Source organism: Ursus maritimus, unplaced genomic scaffold (genome assembly GCF_017311325.1).
Source record: "Ursus maritimus isolate PB19 unplaced genomic scaffold, ASM1731132v1 scaffold_20, whole genome shotgun sequence".
Classification (NCBI taxonomy): Eukaryota; Metazoa; Chordata; class Mammalia; order Carnivora; family Ursidae; genus Ursus; species Ursus maritimus.
In genome coordinates this window covers 26081587-26103959 of record NW_024424453.1, presented here as the reverse complement: position 1 = coordinate 26103959, position 22373 = coordinate 26081587, and the positions used below count along the sequence as shown (strand labels likewise).

Here is a 22373-nt window from a genome sequence, read left to right as displayed (position 1 = left end):
TCTTCTCGAATGCACATGGAACTTTCTCCAGAATAGACCATATACTGGGTCACAAAACAGGTCTCAACCGACACCAAAAGACGGAGATTATTCCCTGCATATTCTCAGACCACAGTGCTTTGAAACTGGAACAGAATCACAAGGAAAAATTTGGAAGAAACTCAAACACCTGGAAACTAAGAACCATCCTGCTCAAGAGTGATTGGGTAAACCAGGAAATTAAAAATCAGTTTAAACAATTTATGGAAACCAAAGAGAATGAAAACACATCAGTCCGAAACTTATGGGACACTGCAGAGGCGGTCCTAAGGGGAAAATACATAGCCATCCAAGCCTCACTCAAAAAAACAGAAAAATCTAAAATGCAGTTTTTATATTCTCACCTCAAGAAACTGGAGCTGGAACAGAAGAACAGGCCTAACCCACGCACAAGAAGGCAGTTGATAAAGATTAGAGCAGAGATCAATGAATTAGAAACCAGGAGCACAGTAGAGCAGATCAACAGAACCAGAATCTGGTTCTTTGAAAGAATAAATAAGATTAATAAGCCACTGGCCAGATTCATTCAAAAGAATAGAGAATGAAACCAGATTAATAAAATTATGAATGAAAGGGGAGAGATCACAACCAACACCAATGAAATAGGAAAGATCATTAGAAACTTTTATCAACAGCTTTATGCCAATAAATAAAACAACCTGGAAGAAATGGATGCCTTCTGGAAACCTATAAACTACCAAGACTGAAACAGGAAGAAACTGATTATTTAAACAGACCAATTAATTATGAAGAGATTGAAGCAGTGATCAAAAACCTCCCCAAAAACAAGAGTCCAGGGCCTGATGGATTCCCCGGGGAATTCTACCAAACATTCAAAGAAGAAATAATACCTATTATCCTGAAGCTGTTTCAAAAAACAGAAACAGAAGGAAAACTATCAAACTCATTCTATGAGGCCAGTATTACCTTGATCCCCAAACCAGGCAAAGACCCCATCAAAAACGAGAATTACAGACCGATATCCCTGGTGAATATGGACGCCAAAATTCTCAACAAGATCCTGGCTAACAGAATCCAACAGTATGTTAAAAGGATTATTCATCATGACCAAGTGGGATTCATCCCTGGGATGCAAGGGTGGTTCAACATTCGCAAATCTATCAGTGTCATAGATTTTATCCAGCAGGAAAAAGCCAAAAATCATATGATCCTCTCAATAGATGCAGAAAAAGCATATGACAAAATACAGCATCCTTTCCTGATTAAAACCCTTCAGAGTGTAGGGATAGAGGGTACATTCCTCAATCTCATAAAAACCATCTAGGAAAAGCCTACAGCAAATACCATTCTCAATGGGGAAAAGCTGGAAGCCTTTCCCTTAAGATCAGGAACTCGACAAGGATGCCCACTCTCGTCACTATTATTCAACATAGTACTAGAAGTCCTTGCAACAGCAATCAGACAACAAAAAGGGATAAAAGGTATCCAAATCAGCAAAGAAGAAGTCAAAATGTCATATTAGCAGATGACATGATACTCTATATGGAAAACCCAAAAGACTCCACCCCCAAACTACTAGAACTTAGAGAGCAATTCAGTAATGTGGCGGGATACAAAATCAATGCTCAGAAATCAGTTGCATTTCTATACACAAACAATGAGACTGAAGAAAGGGAAATTAGGGAATCCATTCCATTTACAGTAGCACCAAAAATCATACGTTATCTCGGAATTAACAGGAGACGTAGAGGATCTCTATTCTAGAAACTACAAATCACTCTTGAAAGACATTGAAGAAGACACAAAAAGATGGAAAAATATTCCATGCTCATGGATCGGAAGAATTAACATAGTTAAAATGTCTATGCTACCCAGAGCAATCTACCCTTTCAATGCCATCCCGATCAAAATACCAATGACATTTTTCAAAGAACCGGAACAAACAGCCCTTAAATTTGTGTGGAACCAGAAAAGGCCCCGAATCGCCGAGGAATTGCTGAAAAGGAAAAACAAAGCTGGGGGCATCACGTTGCCGCATTTCAAGCTACAATACAAAGCTGTGATCACAAAGACAGCATGGTACTGGCACAAAAACAGACACATAGACCAATGGAATGGAATAGAGAACCCAGAAATGGACCCTCAGCTCCTTGGGCAACTAATCTTTGACAAAGCAGGAAAAAACATCCAGTGGAAAAAAGACAGTCTCTTCAATAAATGGTGCTGGGAAAATTGGACAGCTACATGCAAAAGAATGAAACTTGACCACTCTCTCACACCATACACAAAGATAAACTCCAAATGGATGAAAGACCTCGATGTGAGACAGGAATCCATCAAAATCCTAGAGGAGAACATGGGCAAAGCAACTTTTCATGACACATCCCCAAAGGCAAGAGAAACAAAAGAAAAAATGAACTTGTGGGACTTCATCAAGATAAAAAGCTGCTGCACAGCCAACGAAATAGTCAAAAAAACTAAGAGGCAGCCCATGGAATGGGAAAACATATTTGCAAATGATACGACAGATAAAAGACTAGTATCCAAGATCTACAAAGAAACTCTCAAACTCAATACACGGGAAACAAATAATCAAAAAATTGGCAGAAGATAGGAACAGACACTTTTCCAATGAAGACATACAAATGGCTAACAGACACATGAAAAAATGTTCAAAATCATTAGCCATCAGGGAAATTCAAATCAAAACCATATTGAATACCACCTTACGTCAGTTAGAATGGCAAAAATTGACAAGGCAAGAAACAAATGTTGGAGAGGATGTGGCGAAAGGGGATCCCTCTTACACTGTTGGTGGGAATGCAAGTTGGTACAGACACTTTGGAAAACAGTGTGGAGGTCCCTTAAAAAGTTAAAAATTGAGCTACCCTATGACACAGACATTGCACTACTGGGTATTTACCCCAACGATACAGACGTAGTGAAGAGAAGGGCCATATGCACCCCAATGTTCATAGCAGCATTGTCCACAATAGCTAAATCGTGGAAGGAGTCGAGATGCCCTTCAACAGATGACTGGATTAGGATGATGTGGTCCATATATACAATGGAATATTACTCAGCCATCAGAAAGAACAATTACGCAACATTTGCAGCAACATGGACGGGGCTGGAGGAGATAATGCTAAGTGAAATAAGTCAAGCAGAGAAAGACAATTATCATATGATTTCACTCATTTATGGAACATAAGAAGTAGGAAGATCGGTAGGAGAAGGAAGGGAAGAATGAAGGGGGGGGGTAAACAGAAGGGGGAATGAACCATGAGATACTATGGACTCTGGGAAACAAACTGAGGGCTTCAGAGGGGAGGGGGGTGGGGGGATTGGGATAGGCCGGTGATGGGTATTAAGGAGGGCACATACTGCAGGGTGCACTGGGTGTTATACGCATATAACGAATCATGGAACATTACATCAAAAACTAAGGATATACTGTATGGAGACTAACATAACATAATAAAAAAATTATTATAAAAAGAAAAAAATCCAAAAACTACAAGGAAATTCAACCGGAGGAAGGGAGCATTTCACCAAATGGTGCTTGGACAAATTAATACCTATATGTAAAAAGTAGATGTACACCCTTATATCACAACATACACAAAAATTAACTTAAACGATGGTCCATATACTATTACTTACAATATTAAACTATTAAACTTCTAGAATTAAACACAGAAGAAAATCTGGGGTTAGGCAAAATGTTCACAGATATAACATCAAAAGCCCATACATAGAAGAAAAATAGATAAATGACTTCATTCAAATTGAAAAGTTTTGCTTTCCAAAAGGTACCATTAAGAAAATGAAAACAAAGCCAATTGCAAATCATTTATGTAATAATGGACTTGTATCAAGCATACAAAAGTACTCCTACAAAGTCCCTAACAATAATGGTAAGAATAGACAAAATCAGTAAAGGATAGAAAAGACTTGAACACTACCAAATGATTTTGACCTGAAATCAAAAGCACAGTATGTACTTTTTTCCTGAGTAAACAGAACTTTTATCAAGATAGACCACAATGTGGGTTCTAAAACAAATCTTAACAAATTTAAAAGCATTCAAATTATAAAAAGGATGTTCTCTGACTACAATGGATTTAAATTAAAAATCAGTTAACAGAAAGATCTCAGATATTTGTAAACTAAATACTACACTTCTAAATAAACTATAGGTCAAAGAAACAAATCAAAAAGAAAATTCGAAAGCATTCTGAGATGAATGAAAATGGAAACATGATATACTGAAATTTAGGGAATACAGCTAACACAGTACTAACAGAGATTTATGGGACTAAATTCTAATATTAGAAAACAGCCCTTAAATCAATTGCCTCACTTTTCCTGTTGAGAAAAAGCAGAGCAAATGAAACTCAAATTAAGCGTAAAAAAGGAAATAATAAATAGAAGATCAGAAATCAATGTAACAGAAAACAGAAATGTTCATTTTAAGCAAAATCTCATTTTTTCTTTCTTTTCAAATTTTTATGTAAATTTTAATTATCATACAATACTGATTTCAGGAGAATTCAGTGATGCATCAAGTAACATATAACAAACAGTGCTCATCATAAGTATCTGCCTAATACCCATCACTAATCTAGCCCATCCTCCACCCACCTCCATCCATCAACCCTCAGTTTGTTCTCTTAAGAGTCTCTTATGGTTTGTTTCCAACTCTCTTTTTCTATTTTTCCCCTGCCCATATGTTCATCTGTTCTATTTCTTAAATTCCACATATGAGTGAGATCATATGGCACTTGGCTTCCTCAGACTTATTTCACTTAGTATGATACACTCTAGCTCCATCCATATCCTTGCAAATGACAAGATTTTATTCTTTTTATGGCTGAGTAATATTCCATTATATACACACACACACACACACACACACACACACACACACACACACACACACACATATATATATCCATACCACATTTTCTTTATTCCTTCATCAGTCAATAGACATTTGGGCTCTTTCCATAGTTTGGCTACTGCTGATAATGCTGCTATAAACATCAGGGTGCATGTACCCCTTTGAATCTATATTTTTTTATCCTTTGGTTAAATACCTAGTAGTGGAATTGCTGGATTGTAGGGAGTTCTACTGTTAAGTTTTTCAGGAACCTCCATACCGTTCTCTAGAGTGGCTGCACCAGTTTGCATTCCCATCAACAGTTCAAGAGGGTTCCCCTTTCTCTGCATCCTAATCAACACCTCTTGTTTCTTGTGTTGTTAATTTTAGCCATTCTGACAAGGTGTAAGGTTGTATGTCATCATGGTTTTCATTTGTATTTCCCTGATGATAAGTGATGTTGAGCATCTTTTCATATGTCTGTTAGACATCTGGATGTATTTTGAAAAGTATCTATTCATGTCTTCTGCTCATTTCTTAACTCGGTTATCTGGTTTTTGGGTGTTGAGCTTGGTAAGTTCTTTGTAGATTCTGGATATGAACCCTTTATCAGATATGTAATTTGCAAATATCTTCTCCCATTTCATAGGCTGCCTTTCAGTTTTGTTGATTGTTTCTGCCGCTCTGCAGAAATTTTTATTTTGAAGTTCCAACAGTTCATTTATGCTTTTGTTTCTCTTGCCTCCTGAAATGTGTCTAGTAAAAAGCTGCTACAGCCGAGACCAAAGAGGTTGCTGCCCTCTAGGATTTTGATGGTATCCTGTCTCACGTTTAGGGCTTCCATCCATTTTGAGTTTATATTTGAGTATGGTATAAGAAAATGGTCCAGTTTCATTTTTTTGCATGTTGCTTTCCAGTTTTCTCAACAAAATTTGTTGAAGAGACCTTTTATCCACTGGAAATATTCTTTCCTGTTTTGTCGAAAATTAATTGACCATATAGTTGTGGGTGCATTTCTGGGTTTTCTATTCTGTTCCATTTATCTATATGTCTATCTTTGTGCCAGTACCATACTATCTTGATGACTACAACTTTGTAACATAGCTTGAAGTCTGGAATCATGATGCCTCTGGCTTTGCTTTTCTTTTTCAAGAGTGCTTTGGCTATTCAGGGTCTTTTGCGGTTCCATACACATTTTAGGGTAGTTTTAGCTCCAGGAAAAATGCTGTTGGTATATTGACAGGAATTGCATTAAATGTATAGATTGCTTTGGGTACTACAGACATTTTAACAATGTTTGTTCTTCCAATCAATGAGTACAGAATATTTTTCCATTTCTTTGTGTCCTCTTCAATCTCTTTCATAAGTGTTCTATAGTTTTCAGAGTGCACATCTTTTACCACTTTGATTAGGTTTATTCCTAGGTACCTTATTGTTTTTGGTGCAACTGCAAATGGGAGTGACTCCTTGATTTCCTTTATTGTGTCTTCATTATTGGTGTATAGAAATGCAACAGATTTCTGTATGTTGATTTTATACCCTTCAACTTTGCTGAATTTGTGTATCAGTTCTAGCAATTTTTTGGTGGAGTCCTTCAGGCTTTCTGTATAGAGTATCACGTCGTCTGCAAACACAGTTTGACTTCTGCCTTGCCATTTATATGCCTCTTATTTCTTTTTGTTGTCTGTCTGCTGAGGCTAAGACTTCCAGTACTATGTTCAATAGTAATGGTGGGAGTGGACATCCCTGTCTTATTCCTAACTGTAGGAGAAAAGCTTTCAATTTTTCCCCACTGAGGATTATATTAGCCGTAGGTCTTTTGTATATGGCCTTTGTAACGTTGAGGTATGTTCCATTTATCCCCACTTTGTTGAGTTGTTTTTTTTTTTTAAGATTTTATTTATTTGAGATAGAGAGAGAGCATGAGCAGGGGAGAGGGGGAGAGGGAGAGGGAAAAGCAGATGCCCACTGAGGAGGGCGATGAGGGGCTTGATCCCAGGACTCTGGGATTATGACCTGAACTGAAGGCAGACACTTAACCCACTGAGCCACCCAGGTGCCCCTTGCTGAGAGGTTTTATCAAGAATGGATGCTGCTGGGGTGCCTGGGTGGCTTAGTCAGTTAAGTGACTGCCTTAGGCTCAGGTCATGATCTCAGGGTCCTGGGATAAAGCCCCACATCAGGCTCCTTGCTCAGTGGGAGTCTGCTTCTCCCTCTCTCTCTGCCCCTCCCCTTTTTGTTCTCACGTGCTCTCTCAAATAAATAAATAAATAAATAAATAAATAAATACTTTTTAAAAAGAAAAAGAAGAATGGATGCTGTATTTTGTCAAATACTTTTTCTGCATCTATTGAAAGGATCATATGGTTCTTATGCTTTCTTTTATTAATGTGATATATCATTCATTAATTGTGATTGATTTATGAATACTGACTCACTCCTGCAGCCCAAGAATAAGTCCCACTCGAACATGTTGAATAATTCTTTTGATGTAGTTGGATGTGATTTGCTAGTATCTTGCTGAAAATTTCTGCATCCATGTTAATCAGGTATACTGGCCTGTAATTCTCCTTTTTAATGGGGTCTTTGCCTGGTTTTGATTCAAGGTAATGCTGGCCTAGTAGAAGGAGTCTGGAAGTTTTCCTCCCATTTCCATTTTTTTAAAAAGATTTATTTATTTTTTGAGAGTGAGCACATGAGTGGGGGGAAGGAGAGAGAGAGGGAGAGAGAAGCAGATTCCCCGCTGAGAGTGGAGCCTGATGCCAGGCTCAATCCCATGAACCTGAGACCATGACCTGAACCAAAACTAAATCAGATGTTTAACCAACCGAGCCACCCAGGCGCCCCTTCCATTTCTATTTTTTGGAATAATTTGAGAATAGCTATTAAACTCTTCTTTAAATGTCTGGTAGAATTCCCCTGTGAAGCTATCTGGTGCCAGACTTTTGTTTGTTGGGAGATTTTTCATTACTGATTCAAACTCTTTGCTGGTTATGTTCGATTTTCTATTTCTTCCTTTTTCAGTTTTGGTTAATTTGTATATTTCTAGGAATTTGTCCATTTCTTCAAGATTGCCCAGTTTGTTAGCATGTAATTTTTCATAATATTATCTTATGATTATTTGTATTTCTGTGGTGTTGGTTGTGATCTTTCCCCTTTCATTTGTGATATTTTTAAAGACTTTATTTATTTATGTGACAGAGAGACAGCCAGCGAGAGAGGGAACACAGCAGGGGAGTGGGAGAGGAAGAAGCAGACTCCCAGTGGAGGAGCCCGATGTGGGACTCGATCCCAGAACGCCGGGATCACGCCCTGAGCCGAAGGCAGACGCTTAACGACTGCGCTACCCTGGTGCCCCTCATTTGTGATTTTATTGGGTCTGCTGTCTTTTCTGTTTTGTAAATCTGGCTAGGGGTTTATCAATTTTATTAATTCTTTGAAAAAATGAGCTCTTAGTTTTGTTGATCTGTTCTTCTGTATTTTTTGTTTCTATATCATTTATTTCTGCTCTAATCTTTACTATTTCCCTACTTCTGCTGGCTTTAGGCTTTATTTGCTGTTCCTCTTCTAGCACCTTTAGGTGTAAGATTAGGTTGTATATTTGAGACTTTTATTGCTATTTGATGTAGGCCTTATTGCAATATGCTTCCCTCTTAGGACTGCCTTTGCTGCATCCCAAGGATTTTGGACTGTTGTGTTTTCATTTTCATTTATTTCCACGTACTTTTTAAAATTTCTTCTTTAATTTCCTGGTTAACCCATTCATTCTTTAGTAGGATGTTCTTTAACCTCCGTGTATTTTTCTTTCCAAATTTTTTCTTGTGGTTGACTTCAAGTTTCTTAGCATTTTGGTCTGAAAATATGCGTAGAATGATCGTGATCCTTTTGTACTTGTTGAGGGCTGATTTATGAGCCAGTATGTGATCTATGCTAGAGAACGTTCTATGCGCATTCGAAAACAATGTGTTCTGCTGCTCAAGGATTAAATGTTCTGAATATATCTGTTAAGTCCATGTGGTCCAGTGTGTCTTTCAAAGCCCTTGTTTCCTTGTTGATTTTCTGCTTAGTTGATCAGTCCATTACTGTAAGTGCAGTGTTGAAGTCCCCTACCATTAGTGTATTATTATTAATGATTATCTTTATCTTTGTTAATAACTGATTTATATATTTGGGTGCTCCCAAGTTGGGGGCATAAATACGAACAATTTTTAGATCTTCTTGATGGATACACCCCTTAATTATGATATAATGCCCTTCTTCATCTCTTCTTACAGTCTTTGTTTTAAAATCTAGTTTGTCTGATATAAGTATGGCTACTCAGGCTTTCTTTTGATGTCCATTAGGATGATAAATGGTTCTCCCTCCCCTCGCTTTCAATCTGCAGGTGTCTTTAGGCATAAAATGAGTCTCTCTGTTTTTCTCAAGTAGGGTCCACACCCAGTGTGGAGCTCAACGTACGATTTGAACTCACAATCCTGAGATCAAGAGTCAGATGCTCAACTGACTGAGCCACCCAGGCATCCTCTAAAATGAATTTCTTGTAGGCGGCATATAGATGGGTCTTGTTTTTTATTTTATTTATTCTGATGTCCTATGTGTTTTAATTGGAGAATTCAGTCTATTTACATTCAGAGTGATCACTGAAAGATAGGAATTTAGTGCCACTGCATTATCTGTAAAGATGGTGTTTCTGCTGATGTTCTCTGTTCCTTTCTAGTCTTTCTTGCTTTGGTCTTTTTTTTTTTCCTCCCCCACTCAGAGAGTCCCTGTTAATATTTCTTGCAGGGCTAGTTTAGTGGCCATGAACTCCTTTAGTTTTTGTTTGTCTGGGAAACTCTTTATCTTTCCTTCTATTCTGAATGATAGCCTTGCTGAATAAAGTTTTCTTGGCTGCATATTTTTCCCATTCAGTACACTGAATATATCCTGCCATTCTCCTCTGGCCTGCCACGTTCCTGTGGACAGATGTGCTTCAAACCTGATGTCTTCCCTTGTAAGTTAAGGACTTTTTTTCCCTTGCTGCTGTCAGGACTCTGTCTTTGTATGGGTATTTTGTGAATTTGGCTATGATACGTCTAGGTGATGGCCAGCTTTGGTTGAATTTAATAGGGGTTCTCTATGCTTCTTGGATTTCAATGTCTGTGTCATTTCTCAGATTAGGGGAGTTTTCAGCTATAATTTGCTCAAGTAAACCTTCTGCCCCTTTTTCTCTTTCTTCACCTTCTAGTACTCCTATGATATGAATGCTAAGTCTACCTTTGTGATCCAATACTTTTCTTTCCCTCTTCATTTCAGCTTCATTATTTTCCATAATTTTATCTTCTGTAACAATGACTTGTTCCTCTACTTCATCCATTCTCATTGTTATGACATCCATTTGGGTTTGCATCTCAGTTACAGCATTTTTAATTTTGGCCTGACTAGATTTTTATTCATTTACCTCTGCAGTAAGTGATTCTTTAGTGTCTTCCATACTTTTTTTCAAGCCCAGCTACTACCCTTATAATTGTTGTTTTAAATTCTAGTGCAGATATATTACTTGTATCTGTACTGATTAAATCCCTGGCCATTACTTCTACTTCTTGTTCCTTTTTTGGGGGGTAAATTCCTCTATTGTTCAGAAAAACAAAAAGAAAAACAAATTTAGATAGTAGGTATGTTTTGGTCCACTTGTTAAAGGAAGCTAGATCCGAAAAGATAAAAGTAATAGATATACACATATGCGTGTATATATATACATATATTAAAAATTAAAAAAATATGGGTGCCTGGGTGTCTCAGTCAGTTAAACATCTGCCTTTGGCTCAGGTCATGATCTCAGGGTCCTGGAATCGAGCCTCACATCAGGCTCCCCACTCAGTGGGGGAGTCTACTTCTCCCTCTCCCTCTGCCCCTCACCCCCCTACTTGTGCTCTAGCTCTCAAATAAATAAATAAAATCTTAAAAAAAAAAAAAATCTTATCACAAGAAAAAACATTTTAAAAAATAAAAATAAAATAAAATAAATTAAGAACATTTAAAAATAGGTCTTTCATTCATTTTGAGTCTGTTTTTGGGTATGGAGTAAGAGTGTGGTCCAGTTTCATTCTTCTGCATGTGGCTGTCCAGTTTTCCCAACACCATTTGTTGAAGAGACTGTCCTTTTTCCATTGGACATTCTTTCCTGCTTTGTTGAAGGTTAGTTGACCACAGAGTTCAGGGTTCTCCCATTTCTGGGTTCTCTATTCTGTTCCATTGATCTATGTGTCTGTTTTTGTGCCAGTACCATACTATCTCATTGATTACTGCTTTGTAATATAGCTTGAAGTCTGGAATTGTGATACCACCAGCTTTGGTTTTCTTTTTCAACATTCCTTTGGCTATTCAGGGTTTTTTATGGTTCCATACAAATTTTAGGATAATTTGTTCCAGCTCTGTGAAAAAACTTGATGCTATTTTGATAGGGATTGCATTGAATGTATACATTCGTCTAGGTAGCAAAAACATTTTAACAATATTTGTTCTTCCAATCCATGAGCATGGAATGTTTTTCCATTTCTTTGTGTCTTCTTCAATTTCTTTCATGAGTGTTCTAACCGAAAGAAAACCAACAGAATGGAAGAAGATATTTGCAAATGTCATATCAGATAAAGGGCTAGTATCCAAAATCTATGAAGAACTTACCAAAGTCAACACCCAAGGAAACAATAATCTAATCAAGAATGGGAAAACCATGTAGAGACATTTCTCCAAAGAAGACATACAAATGGCCAACAGACACATGAAAAGATGCTCAACATCACTCAACATCAGAAAAATACAAATCAAAATCAATGAGATACTACCTCATACTAGTAAGAATGGCTAAAATTAACAAGTCAGGAAAGGACAGATGTTGGTGAGGATGCAGAGAAAAGAGAAATCTCTTACACTGTTGGTAGGAATGCAAGCTGGCAGTAGAAAACACTATGGAGGTTCTTCAAAAAGCTGAAAATAGAGGTAACCTACCCTAGCAGAGCAATTGCATTACTAGGTATTTACCCCTAAGACACAAATGTAGTGATATGAAGGGGCACCTTGCACCCCAATGTTGATAGCACCAACATCCACAGTAGCCAAATTATGGAAACAGCCCAAGTGGCTACTGAATGGTGAATGAATAAAGAAGATGTGGTGTGTATGTGTGTGTGTGTGTGTGTATCCATATCCATATATATATATATTATATACACACACACACAACCAAGCATGCGTGTGTGCACACACACGCGCGCACACACACACACACACACACACACACACACAAATGGAATACTACTCAGCCATCAAAAAATGAAATCTTGCCATTTGCAACGACATAGATGGAACCAGAGAGTATTATGCTATGTGAAATAAGTCAATCAGAGAAAGGTAATCATATGATCTCACTCATATATGGAATTTAAGAAACAAAACAGGGGATCATAAGAAAAGAGAGGAAAAAATAAAACGAGATGAAATCAGAGAGGGGGACAAACCATAAGACACTCTTTATCATAGGAAACAAACTGAGGGTTGCTCGGGGGGTGGGGCGATGGGGTAATGGGTGATGGACATTAAGGAGGGGATGTGATATAATGAGCACTGGGTGTTATATAAGACTGATGAATCACTTAACTCTACCTCTGAAACTAATATACTATATGTTTATTAATTGAATTTAAACAAAAAAGTTTTAGAAAAGGGAAAATCAAAAAACAAAACAATTAAAAAAAAGAAAAAGAAAAGAATGCTAGATCCTATTTCTCCCAGAGCGGAAGCTTTCCAGCACTCTATGATCAGTAGACTTGGTGAGGGCAGGGGTTTGTGCTGGTCTTCTGGGGGAGGGGCCCAATATTCTCATTCTCAGGGGGGACCTGACCTAGTGGAGATGCACTTGTAGAATGCAGGGGGCGGGGCTTGGCTTACAAGACTCAGGCCTCCCCTTGGTGGCCCTGTTTTTCTCACTGAGGTTGGTCAGTGCTTGTGGGTGTGGGGTGGAAATGGCTTTACCCTGCTCTCTCGTTTCAGGAGAGGGGCACTCATGCCAGCGACTCCTTAGGAAGCCCTTATACACGAGCAAATAACCCCTCCTGTGTCCCCAGCTTCGATCAGATCCCGTCAGCCTGTCTGTGCCTCAGCTCTCCACATGCCAGGTGGCACTCCTACCTCAGGCAAGATTGTGTTTTAAAACTCCAAACTTCAGAGACCACCCTTCACCCCCCAGGTAAGGACCTGTGCTGATTCTCTGCAGGAGGGTCTTGTTGTGCTGTGGCCAGTGCTGGCTTATGCCAGAAAATAGTCAGTTGACCATGAAGCAGTTAGGAGTTTATGGTAAATTGGAACACAAAGCCGAAGCCAAGGTTTGCTGCTCTCACCTGGTGTCTTTGTTCCTATGCTGGGGAAGAGGGCAGCTCAAAGGCATCTGCCAGGTCCTTTGCCCCCGGAGAGGCTGATCACTTCTACCAAAAAGCACTCCAAGCAAGGAAACTTTCTCCCTGTGTGACCCAGGGTATCCTCAGATCACATTACCTGCTCATGGGTCTCTACCCTCCTTCCCCACAGGAGCACCACTAAGGCAGGCATGATTCCTGTAGTGACAGGCATCTAAAATTTCAGATTTTATGCTCTGCTGCTTATAATACTTTGCAATAGTCTCCACAAGCAAGGCTCCCTCCCCTCTGCAGTACCCATAGTTCTTATCTCCCCCAAATCAACTCTTCATAGCTCCTACCTTCCATGATTCTACTTGTAAGACTTGCAGTTCTGTTCTCTCAATCCTCAGATTAATTCCCTGGGTGTTCATAATGATTTGATATTTATCTAGCTGTGTTCAAGGAAGGAGGCAAAATTAAGGTCCCCCAACTCCTCTGCCATCTTAACACTTCCTCCCCAAATCTCAGTTTTTTAGAAAAATAAATACAATTGATACAAGAGATGTGAAACCACCAATATTATGAACAACTTTATGCTGATAGTTTTGGAATATAATTTAATAACTTAAATCAATGTATCATTTTCTTGTACAATATAAAATGAATAGCCTTGTATTTATTAAAGAAATTTAATTTGCACTTAAAAACATCCCTACAATTCTAGGCCTCAATGGTATAACACCTATCTGAAGAAAAATAGTAACAATACTATTAAAGTCTTCCAGAGAATTAAAAAGGAGAGAATACACTGCAATTCATTCCACAAAGCCAGCATTACCATGGCTCAAAAGCAGTCAGAGACATTCGATAAAACAAAAAGTTAAGAGATCTACCTCTCTTGAACAGAGAAGCAAAATTCTTAGGAAAATTCAGGAAATTATATGCAACAATGTATAGAAAGAATAATATAGCAGGACTATGAGGGTTTTATCTCAAGAATTTAAGGCTAACATTTGAAATTCAAACAATTTAATTCATATTAACAGTCTTAAAGAAGAAAAACCACATATACTGATCTCAACAGATGTAGAAAAGCATTTGACAAAAGCCAAGATCCATTTCTAATAAAAAGTCTCAGAAAACGAAGAATAGAAGGGAAAAATCAGGTTTATCAACCTGATAAAGGGCATCTATGAAAAACTTACATTTAACAGTCTTAATGATAAAAGACTAATTCTGCTTAGTGAAAAAAGTCAGATAAAGACAAGAGTAACAAAAATCAAAAGCACGTACTGTACAATTTCATTTCTATGAAATCCTTAAAAATGTAAACAAATCAGTTAGCAAATTAATAACTGCTTGAGAATGAAGGTGGGGGAGACTGGCAGAAAGCATAGGGAGAAATTACAAAGTGGCAAGAGAAAACCTCTGAAGATGATGGATATATTCATTATCTTGCCTGTCATAGTTCTACAGCTCTATATATGGCAAAACTCATCAACTTATGCACTTAACTGTGTCTAATACCAACTCTTTTTGCATTCCTGGACCCAATTTGAATGTGGGGCAAAGGTTTTCCCTGCACACACACACACCAACAATACCTGCTGGTTTCTGACAGCTCAATTCTGACACTATCCTACCTGGAGACAGCATCAGATTCCACAGGTTAAGGGTTCAATCCTACAAGACTGTCCTCTACCCCCACTTTAGATGGCAGTCTCAAGTTCCAGGCTTTTTGTTACCTGTGCTTCTGACCCGCAGGCTAAAGATTGGAGATTCCAACCACCTGCTCCTTAGTTTCTTTTTTTTGTTTTTGTTTTTTAAGATTTATTTATGTGAGAGGAAGAGACAGAGAGAGAGCACGAGAGCAAGCAGAAGGGAAAGAGAATCACCAGTGGACTCTGTACTGACCATGGAGCCCAGTGCAGGGCTCAATCTTACCACCCTGAGATCACCCTGAGCCGAAACCAAGAGTCACATGCTTAACTATGCTACCCAGGCACCCCCTCCTTAGGTTCTTTTAATATGCTAGAGTTGCTCACAGAACTCAGGGAAACAATTACTCACATTTACCAGTTCATTAAAGGATATGATAAAGGATTTGACTCAACAGCCAGATGAAGAGATACATAAGGCAATGCATGGGAAAGGGGAGCAGAGCTTTCAAGCCCTCTTCAGATGTCCTACTCCTCTTGTCTCTCTATGTGTTCAACAACCTAGAAGCTCTCTGAACCCAATCCTTTGGGTTTTAATGGAGACTTCACTGCATATTCATGATTAACTAAGTCACTGCCATCAGTTGATTCAACCTCCAGTCCCCCTCCACTCCCCAGAGGCTGGGGGGTAGGACTGAAAGTTCCAAATGACCAAATACATATTTCTTATAAATCACTGTATCACACTGTGTAATTTGTTTTATGTAAATTATACCTCTATAAAGTCGTAATTTAAAAAAAAAAAGACTGCATGACAGTTATGTGGAAGTTCTTGCTTTTTTCAAAATTAATTTTTCAGGGGGGCATCTGGGCGGCTCACTGGTTAAGCATCTGCCTTTGGTTCAGGTCATGATCTCAGGGTCCTGGGATTGAGCCCCGCCATCGGGTTCCCTCCTCAGTGAGCAGTCTGCTTCTGCTTCTCCCTCCCCCCTCTGCTTGTGTGCACTCACTCTCTCTCAAATAACTAATTAAAATCTTTAAAAAATTTTTTTAAATTAATTTTTCAGTAAGTCACTGAATGTGTAGTTTATGCAAAAAAGAGGATATGAAACTCCAAACAATCCACACTCGAAGTAAAGGCCTTGGCCCTATTTTCTTGTTTTTCAGATAAACAAAAAATAAAACAGGCTGAAGTAAAATGGTAACAGATAGAAACTCAAGTATGAGGAGAGTTGGGTATGGTAAATTTGTAAATATAAACAATTCTGTTTTCTTATTTTTAAGTTTCCTAGAAAGACAGGTGGCTTTTATTTTTTTTAATTGGTTGAACTAGTACCACAAATCCCAAATATCTCCAACTTTAGGGTGTGTGGGTGTGTGTGTGTGTGTGTGTGTGTGTAGCGTGTGTAGTATGTGTCCCTATCAGGCTGTACAGTCTCTCTCAGTATCTTTTCTTAATCAGCTATTAAACAGATTTTCCCAGTGTATTTTTAACTTTCAGGTTTTTTTCTAAAAGTTCCATTACCCATTAAGGAAGTTAAGTGCAAGTTTATTAAACTTGCCTAAATTTCCTAATTATATAGAAGATACCACAAATTATTAGATAACAGTAAACTATTTTCTGGGTTGTTCAGTAGTGCACCATATTTTTTTTTCTTTTTGCTTCTGACCCCTTTACCCATTTCTCCCACACATCCTGCCTCCAGCAACCACCAATCTGTTGTTCTCTGTTATCTATGAGCTTGTTTTTTTTGTTTTAAGATTCTACATATATCACCACAATATTTTTCTTTCTCTGCCTGACTTATTTTACCTAGCATAATGCTCTTGAGGTCCATCCGCGTTATTTTATATGGCAAGATTTCATTATTTTTTAATGGCTGAATAATATTCCATTGTATATATACAATTTCTTTATCCATTCATCCATCTATAGGTTGTTTTTCTATCTTGGCTATAGTAAATAATGTTGCAATGAACATGGGGGTGCATATATCTTTTTGAGTTAGTGTTTTCTTCTTCTTTGAATAAACACCAAGAAGATCAAAAGACCTTTTTATGTTTTGAATTAAAATAAAATGTTTAAGTTAAAATATCAAAGTTAATTTTTTTTTAAAAAATGGATTTCCCTGTTTTAACTAACTTTAAATTAACTGGCCAATTAAAATCTCAAATGTGTCTAAAAACAGTTTTTCTATTATCTATGTCTATCTACCTAAACATATCATATCATGCCTAATTAACAGAAGGTAACAAATATATGTATATGATTCATTAATTCTCTGTGAAATATGCTGTTTAATAATGTACTAGTAATTATGTATTAGTAATAATGTATTAGTAATTTAAAGCTTGTTTGTAATGGATTATGACAAAAATACTTTGCAAATGCCTTGCTTCTATTTTCATCTGTACAGCTGAAGAAGAAGAAGAGCTGTTGCTTATTTACAGAGGTACCCTCTTCTGCCAACTTTTATCTTATCTTCATAAAGGTATTTTTAAAAGACTGTTGGTCAATCTGACCATAGAACAAGATAAGTATCACAGGGCAGGAAGTAGGGCATTGATTTTTTTTTTCCAAATACCAAGACAATAACATTTTATTAAGGCCATATTAACTTAATGATATCATATTAATTAATATTCCATCAGTACAAATGTAAGTACATGGAATGCCTCTAACAGTATATGTTCTGAATTTGCAAGAGTGTGGTAGTGGTGCAATTTCCTCCACAACAACAGCATGATACTTCTTTAGCCTTTACAGCCAATGCTATTTTCCAGAATACAAAACAAATAGAAAGTTTCATATTTTTATAATTACCTAGGACTACAAAGAAGCAACAAATCATTTAAGTTAAAAATCTAAAGTGATTTATAAAATTCCTTACCGGTATCTATGAACAAATATACCCTTAAAAATAGAGTTCATCATATTTTCAATTTCATCCTGGTTTTCTTGTAGCTGAAATGAAAAGAAAAAAAAATTATACCCTGATTATTTTACTTGAAATGTACAGTTTCAGTTATTTTTAATTCCTGGTTCTTCTCATTCTTGGTAATTATCAATCCTTTTTCTCACTTACTATTCAACAGGTACTCTTGCATTACTTTAACAGCTTTACTATACTGACTTTAGAACTCCTTTGTCTTTCTTCACATATACACATAATGACTAACAAGGAGTGGTGTGGCTAACTGCGGCCAGCTTCCAATCCCCAAAATACTACCAGCTTTGGGAAGAAGCCTCAATTTCTATACCTCTTCCAACAAAGTCAGGTACCTGGCTTGTTTTGCAGGTCAGACTTGATTATGATATTTATCACTGTAAAATAAACTTACTATTCTACCTGAAGTATCCAAATATTACTCTGCATCTGTTTAGTCCATAACTGAGAGTAGGTCAAGTTCCCAATACAGAAGGCATAGAAGATAGGAAGGATCCTCACCATTAGTGGTGGAATGCAGCAACAAAATAAAACAGTACAGCAATGATATAAAATTCAGGCAATACTCCTGATTAAAGTTTGAGCTTATTCAACTGCTCAACGGGAATAAAAGCACTGATACAAAATTATATTCCAAGTGATAGTTCTTATTATACTTTGTTTTGTGGTAATACTCAGTGAAAAATTTGCTTTTATTACATACAAGAATGAGAGAATAAACTTCCTTCTGACTTATTCTTTTGCTGTATGCTTCATTTCAGGTTTATGGAAATAAGACTGGGAATACTTACATAGTAAATCATTCAAATTACTGCAACTTACTGTAAGTTTTAAAAATTACTTTTGGTGCATTTATTATATAAAAAATTAATTTATAAGAGGCACATAGTTTGGTTAGTAGTACTTACTGACGCACAGTTCCAAAATTTACTTTCACAATACTTCAAGTATGGTATATATTATGATTTTAACTGTGTTCCTTAGAAATTCATATGATGAAGTCCTGATGCCCCAGTACACCTCAAACCTTATTTGGAAATAGGATTGTAGCAGATGTAATTAGTTAAGATGGGGTCATTCTGGAGTAGGGTGGGCCCCAAATCCAATATGATTGGTGTCTTTATGGAAAGGAGAAATTTAGAAACACACATGGACGTCATGGAGAAATTGGGAGTTATCTTCATCTTCTAGCTTACACAACTGTGACACTATAAATTTCTGTTCTTTAAGCCACTCAGCTTGTGGTAGCTGTTATAGCAGCCCTAACATCCTAATACAGTTATGGGTAATAATTTAGGCATAAGTTTGCTGCTTCCTGTTGCCTATTATAACAGATTATTCATTGATATTTTATTTGTACCAATATGCTATTATTCTTTTTTCAAGTTAAAATACAGACTAATATTGTAGATTTAAAATTTTATTTCCGACTGGGCAAATAAAAATGTTACCTACTAAAAAGCAAGTTTAAAACACTTTCAGCACATATGTGAAAATTTCAGTGTAAACCTGGAACCAACCTTATTCACAGGAATGCCTTATTTATTAGCTAATAAGTAGTCTTTGGCTTCCTTCTGGAAATGCAGCTTCACTGACCCCCAGCTCTGACCTTAGTATTTATTATGCTTTCTGAACTCACAGACTGACAATCCTTCTGAGTTACCTAACCCCCAGACTATCTTCTCTCAAAAGGAGGATTGTTTTACGATTCTCTTACGCAGATATAGTTAGTTAATATGGGGTCATTCCGGAGTAGGGTGGGCCCCAAATCCGATATGATTGGTGTCTTTATAGAAAGGAGAAATTTAGAGATAGACACACACAGAAGTCATGGAGAAAGCACTCAGCACTCAGATCATCACTGATGAACATTCCAGGTTAACCTGAAAAGTTTGAGATCACATAATGTAACTTAAATAAATTTAAAATACACATTCACTTTTTTACAGAGAATACGAAATATGAAACTTACCTCTTTGCGTTTCTGAAGAAGTAACTCTAACCTTTCATTGGCTCTCTTCCCAATCATTTTATTTCTCTCAGCTTCATATTGTCTTTGTGTATTATCCTGATGAATACTGAGGTTTAAGGCAACATTCACCAACGCAGTCATGAGCTTCATGGCTATGAAATAAAGGAAAATTATGGTATTCACCCATTCATCAGATCTTCATTCAGAAGATTATAAATTTATAATGGAAACGGATGAAGGAAAGAAACTAGTCAGTTTCTATGTTTACAACTCAGTCATACATTTAAAAAAAACAAACTTATTTTATAGAAAAAAAAGTCATCTTAGGTTGCAACATAACTTTCTGTGCCTCAGTATTTATAGCTTGGTTCACTGACATTTCCCACTTAAAAACAGCCTCATCCTAACTATCAGCAAGAAAGATTTAACAACCCCGCTTCCCACCCTCAAATATGCATACTTTAGTGAGGGCATACTAATCAAGCCTATTAGAACTCTATTCTGACCACAAATTCTGTGTATACACAATTGCTTCCGTAATACCTTTTTAACTTAGACACTTCAAAGATGCCTTTGATGTTTACAATCAATTTATGATCTTTATTCAGAAATATGGTTCTCTTCCTCACCTCAGTGAATGGCATAACCTCCAAACCCTGAAATACAGACCCTATCAAACTCATTAATTAAAAATGTATCCTGTGAACTTCTGATTAACCTATTTTCCCCACAGTGTCAATGTTCACTTATATTTGCAAATCTTTAAATATTTTCAAACTTCTATTTCAAGTCATCTGAGAAACAGGTATGATACAAACCTTAAACTTTTCTCTATTCATATTTATTTCCATTATTGAAATGGTGATAGTGTAGAAAATATCGGTAAAGGAATAAGAGAGTTTGTGCAGGTAAAATAACTTTCCTTTTTTTTTTCTTCTAGGTTATTTATTTATCTGCAAATATGAATGAATGTACAGTAATGAAAAATGAACCGATCAATGTTTTGGAATACTGATCTACTTATCTGCAAACATATCCATAACTATATATGAACATGCATTTCTCTTAAAACTTCACTAACTTCCTTTTAATTACACACATAAATATACATAATACTATATTATCTCTACACACACACAATTTGTCAACCTGAGACTATCTGCATTTGCCAAATCCATATGTAGTGATTACTACCCTTAAGCTAAAATATAAGACAAGATGTAAACAAATATATTTGTTAGTGACCACTTAGAAATATATTTCATGGAAATATTTCTTTTGTAATATACAATGTCTCAATATAGTAAACTGAGAAATATTGTTTCAAAATACAGGCTAGTCATTTTACAATATTTTACACATTGTCAATAGGATATCTGATGATACTATGAAAGTTAAAAGTACTTTTTAAATTAATCTGTATAAAAAAGGAGAATAGCTCAAAGATAGGAGGGATATGGGGCATTCACACTGCCCAAGTCAGGGAAAACAGTGTAACAGAGTTTGCCCTGAGCATACAAAATCATACCCAATGGAGCTTAATTCAGTATATACTTCTAGATCCCCAAAACAAAATAACTTGTAGATCAAGGAGTCAGAAAGCATTAAAATTAACACCAACCCTGGCTGGAATTCACAAGTGGAAGCCAAGACACAGATTTTCTTCAATTTAAAGACTTTTGCTTTTGGGGTGCTTAGATGGCTCAGTCAGTTAAGTGTCTGCCTTTGGCTCAGGTCATGATCTTGAGGTCCTGGGATCAAGTCCTGTGCATTGGGCCCCCTGCTCAGCTGGAAGTCTGCTTCTCCCTTTCTCTTTGCCCTTTCCCCCAACTTGTACATGCATGCATACTCTCTCTCACACACAAATAAAATCTTAAAAAAAACAAAAAAGGCTTTGCTTTTAGCTATATATCTCCTTGTGACTCCAGATCCCAAACTCCAACTGCCATTGTGTAATGACCCTCCTCCCATCCTAGATATATAAACACAAAAAATCAACATACTAAAACAAATAAAAATGCAAAACGATCAATAAATTTTCAAAGAAGTATCATAATAGAGCATTATTTACTGAAATAAAATGCTTATTGATCTGTAAAACTTAAAATTTGGTGAAATTTTCATTTCACATACCAACATATTAGCAAATAAACAGCTACTGAAGAGACACTTCTAATTTAATGACATACACTAACATGGGGATTGTGATGTCTGAGTCCAGTGAAAGATTCCTTCCTGCATAGAGGGAACACTAACTAAATTTTACTGATATTACTAAAGGAACTATTTTATAAATTAATAATCCTACAGGAATTCTGCCTGGATTCTGTGCCACTGGCTTTGAAGTAGCTTCTCCTTGTTTACCGAATAGAAAAATACTTCATTTAGCATTTGAATTTTAACTGCAGGCTACAGAATGGCAAACTTGTTTTAGTGCTGTGCTACCCAAATGGTCTGCAAATAGGTGCTGACCACCAACAGTTTGTTAACAGTTCATAATCAATACCAATCTGAAAGTATGTTTTTAGAAATTTTTGTAAC

At 36.8% G+C, this 22373-nt stretch overlaps 1 protein-coding gene across 2 annotated transcripts in view; it reads right to left on the bottom strand.

The window, feature by feature from the left end:
* Positions 1-22373, bottom strand: part of STAG1 (stromal antigen 1) — a 467337-nt gene that overhangs the window by 143280 nt on the left and 301684 nt on the right. For both annotated transcript variants that reach the window (XM_040636781.1, XM_040636782.1), the window contains 2 exons: positions 19833-19984; positions 17804-17877 (listed from right to left, as the gene is read on the bottom strand). In XM_040636781.1, the coding sequence (XP_040492715.1) occupies positions 17804-17877; positions 19833-19984 (226 nt within the window). The remainder of the gene's footprint in view (positions 1-17803; positions 17878-19832; positions 19985-22373) is intronic.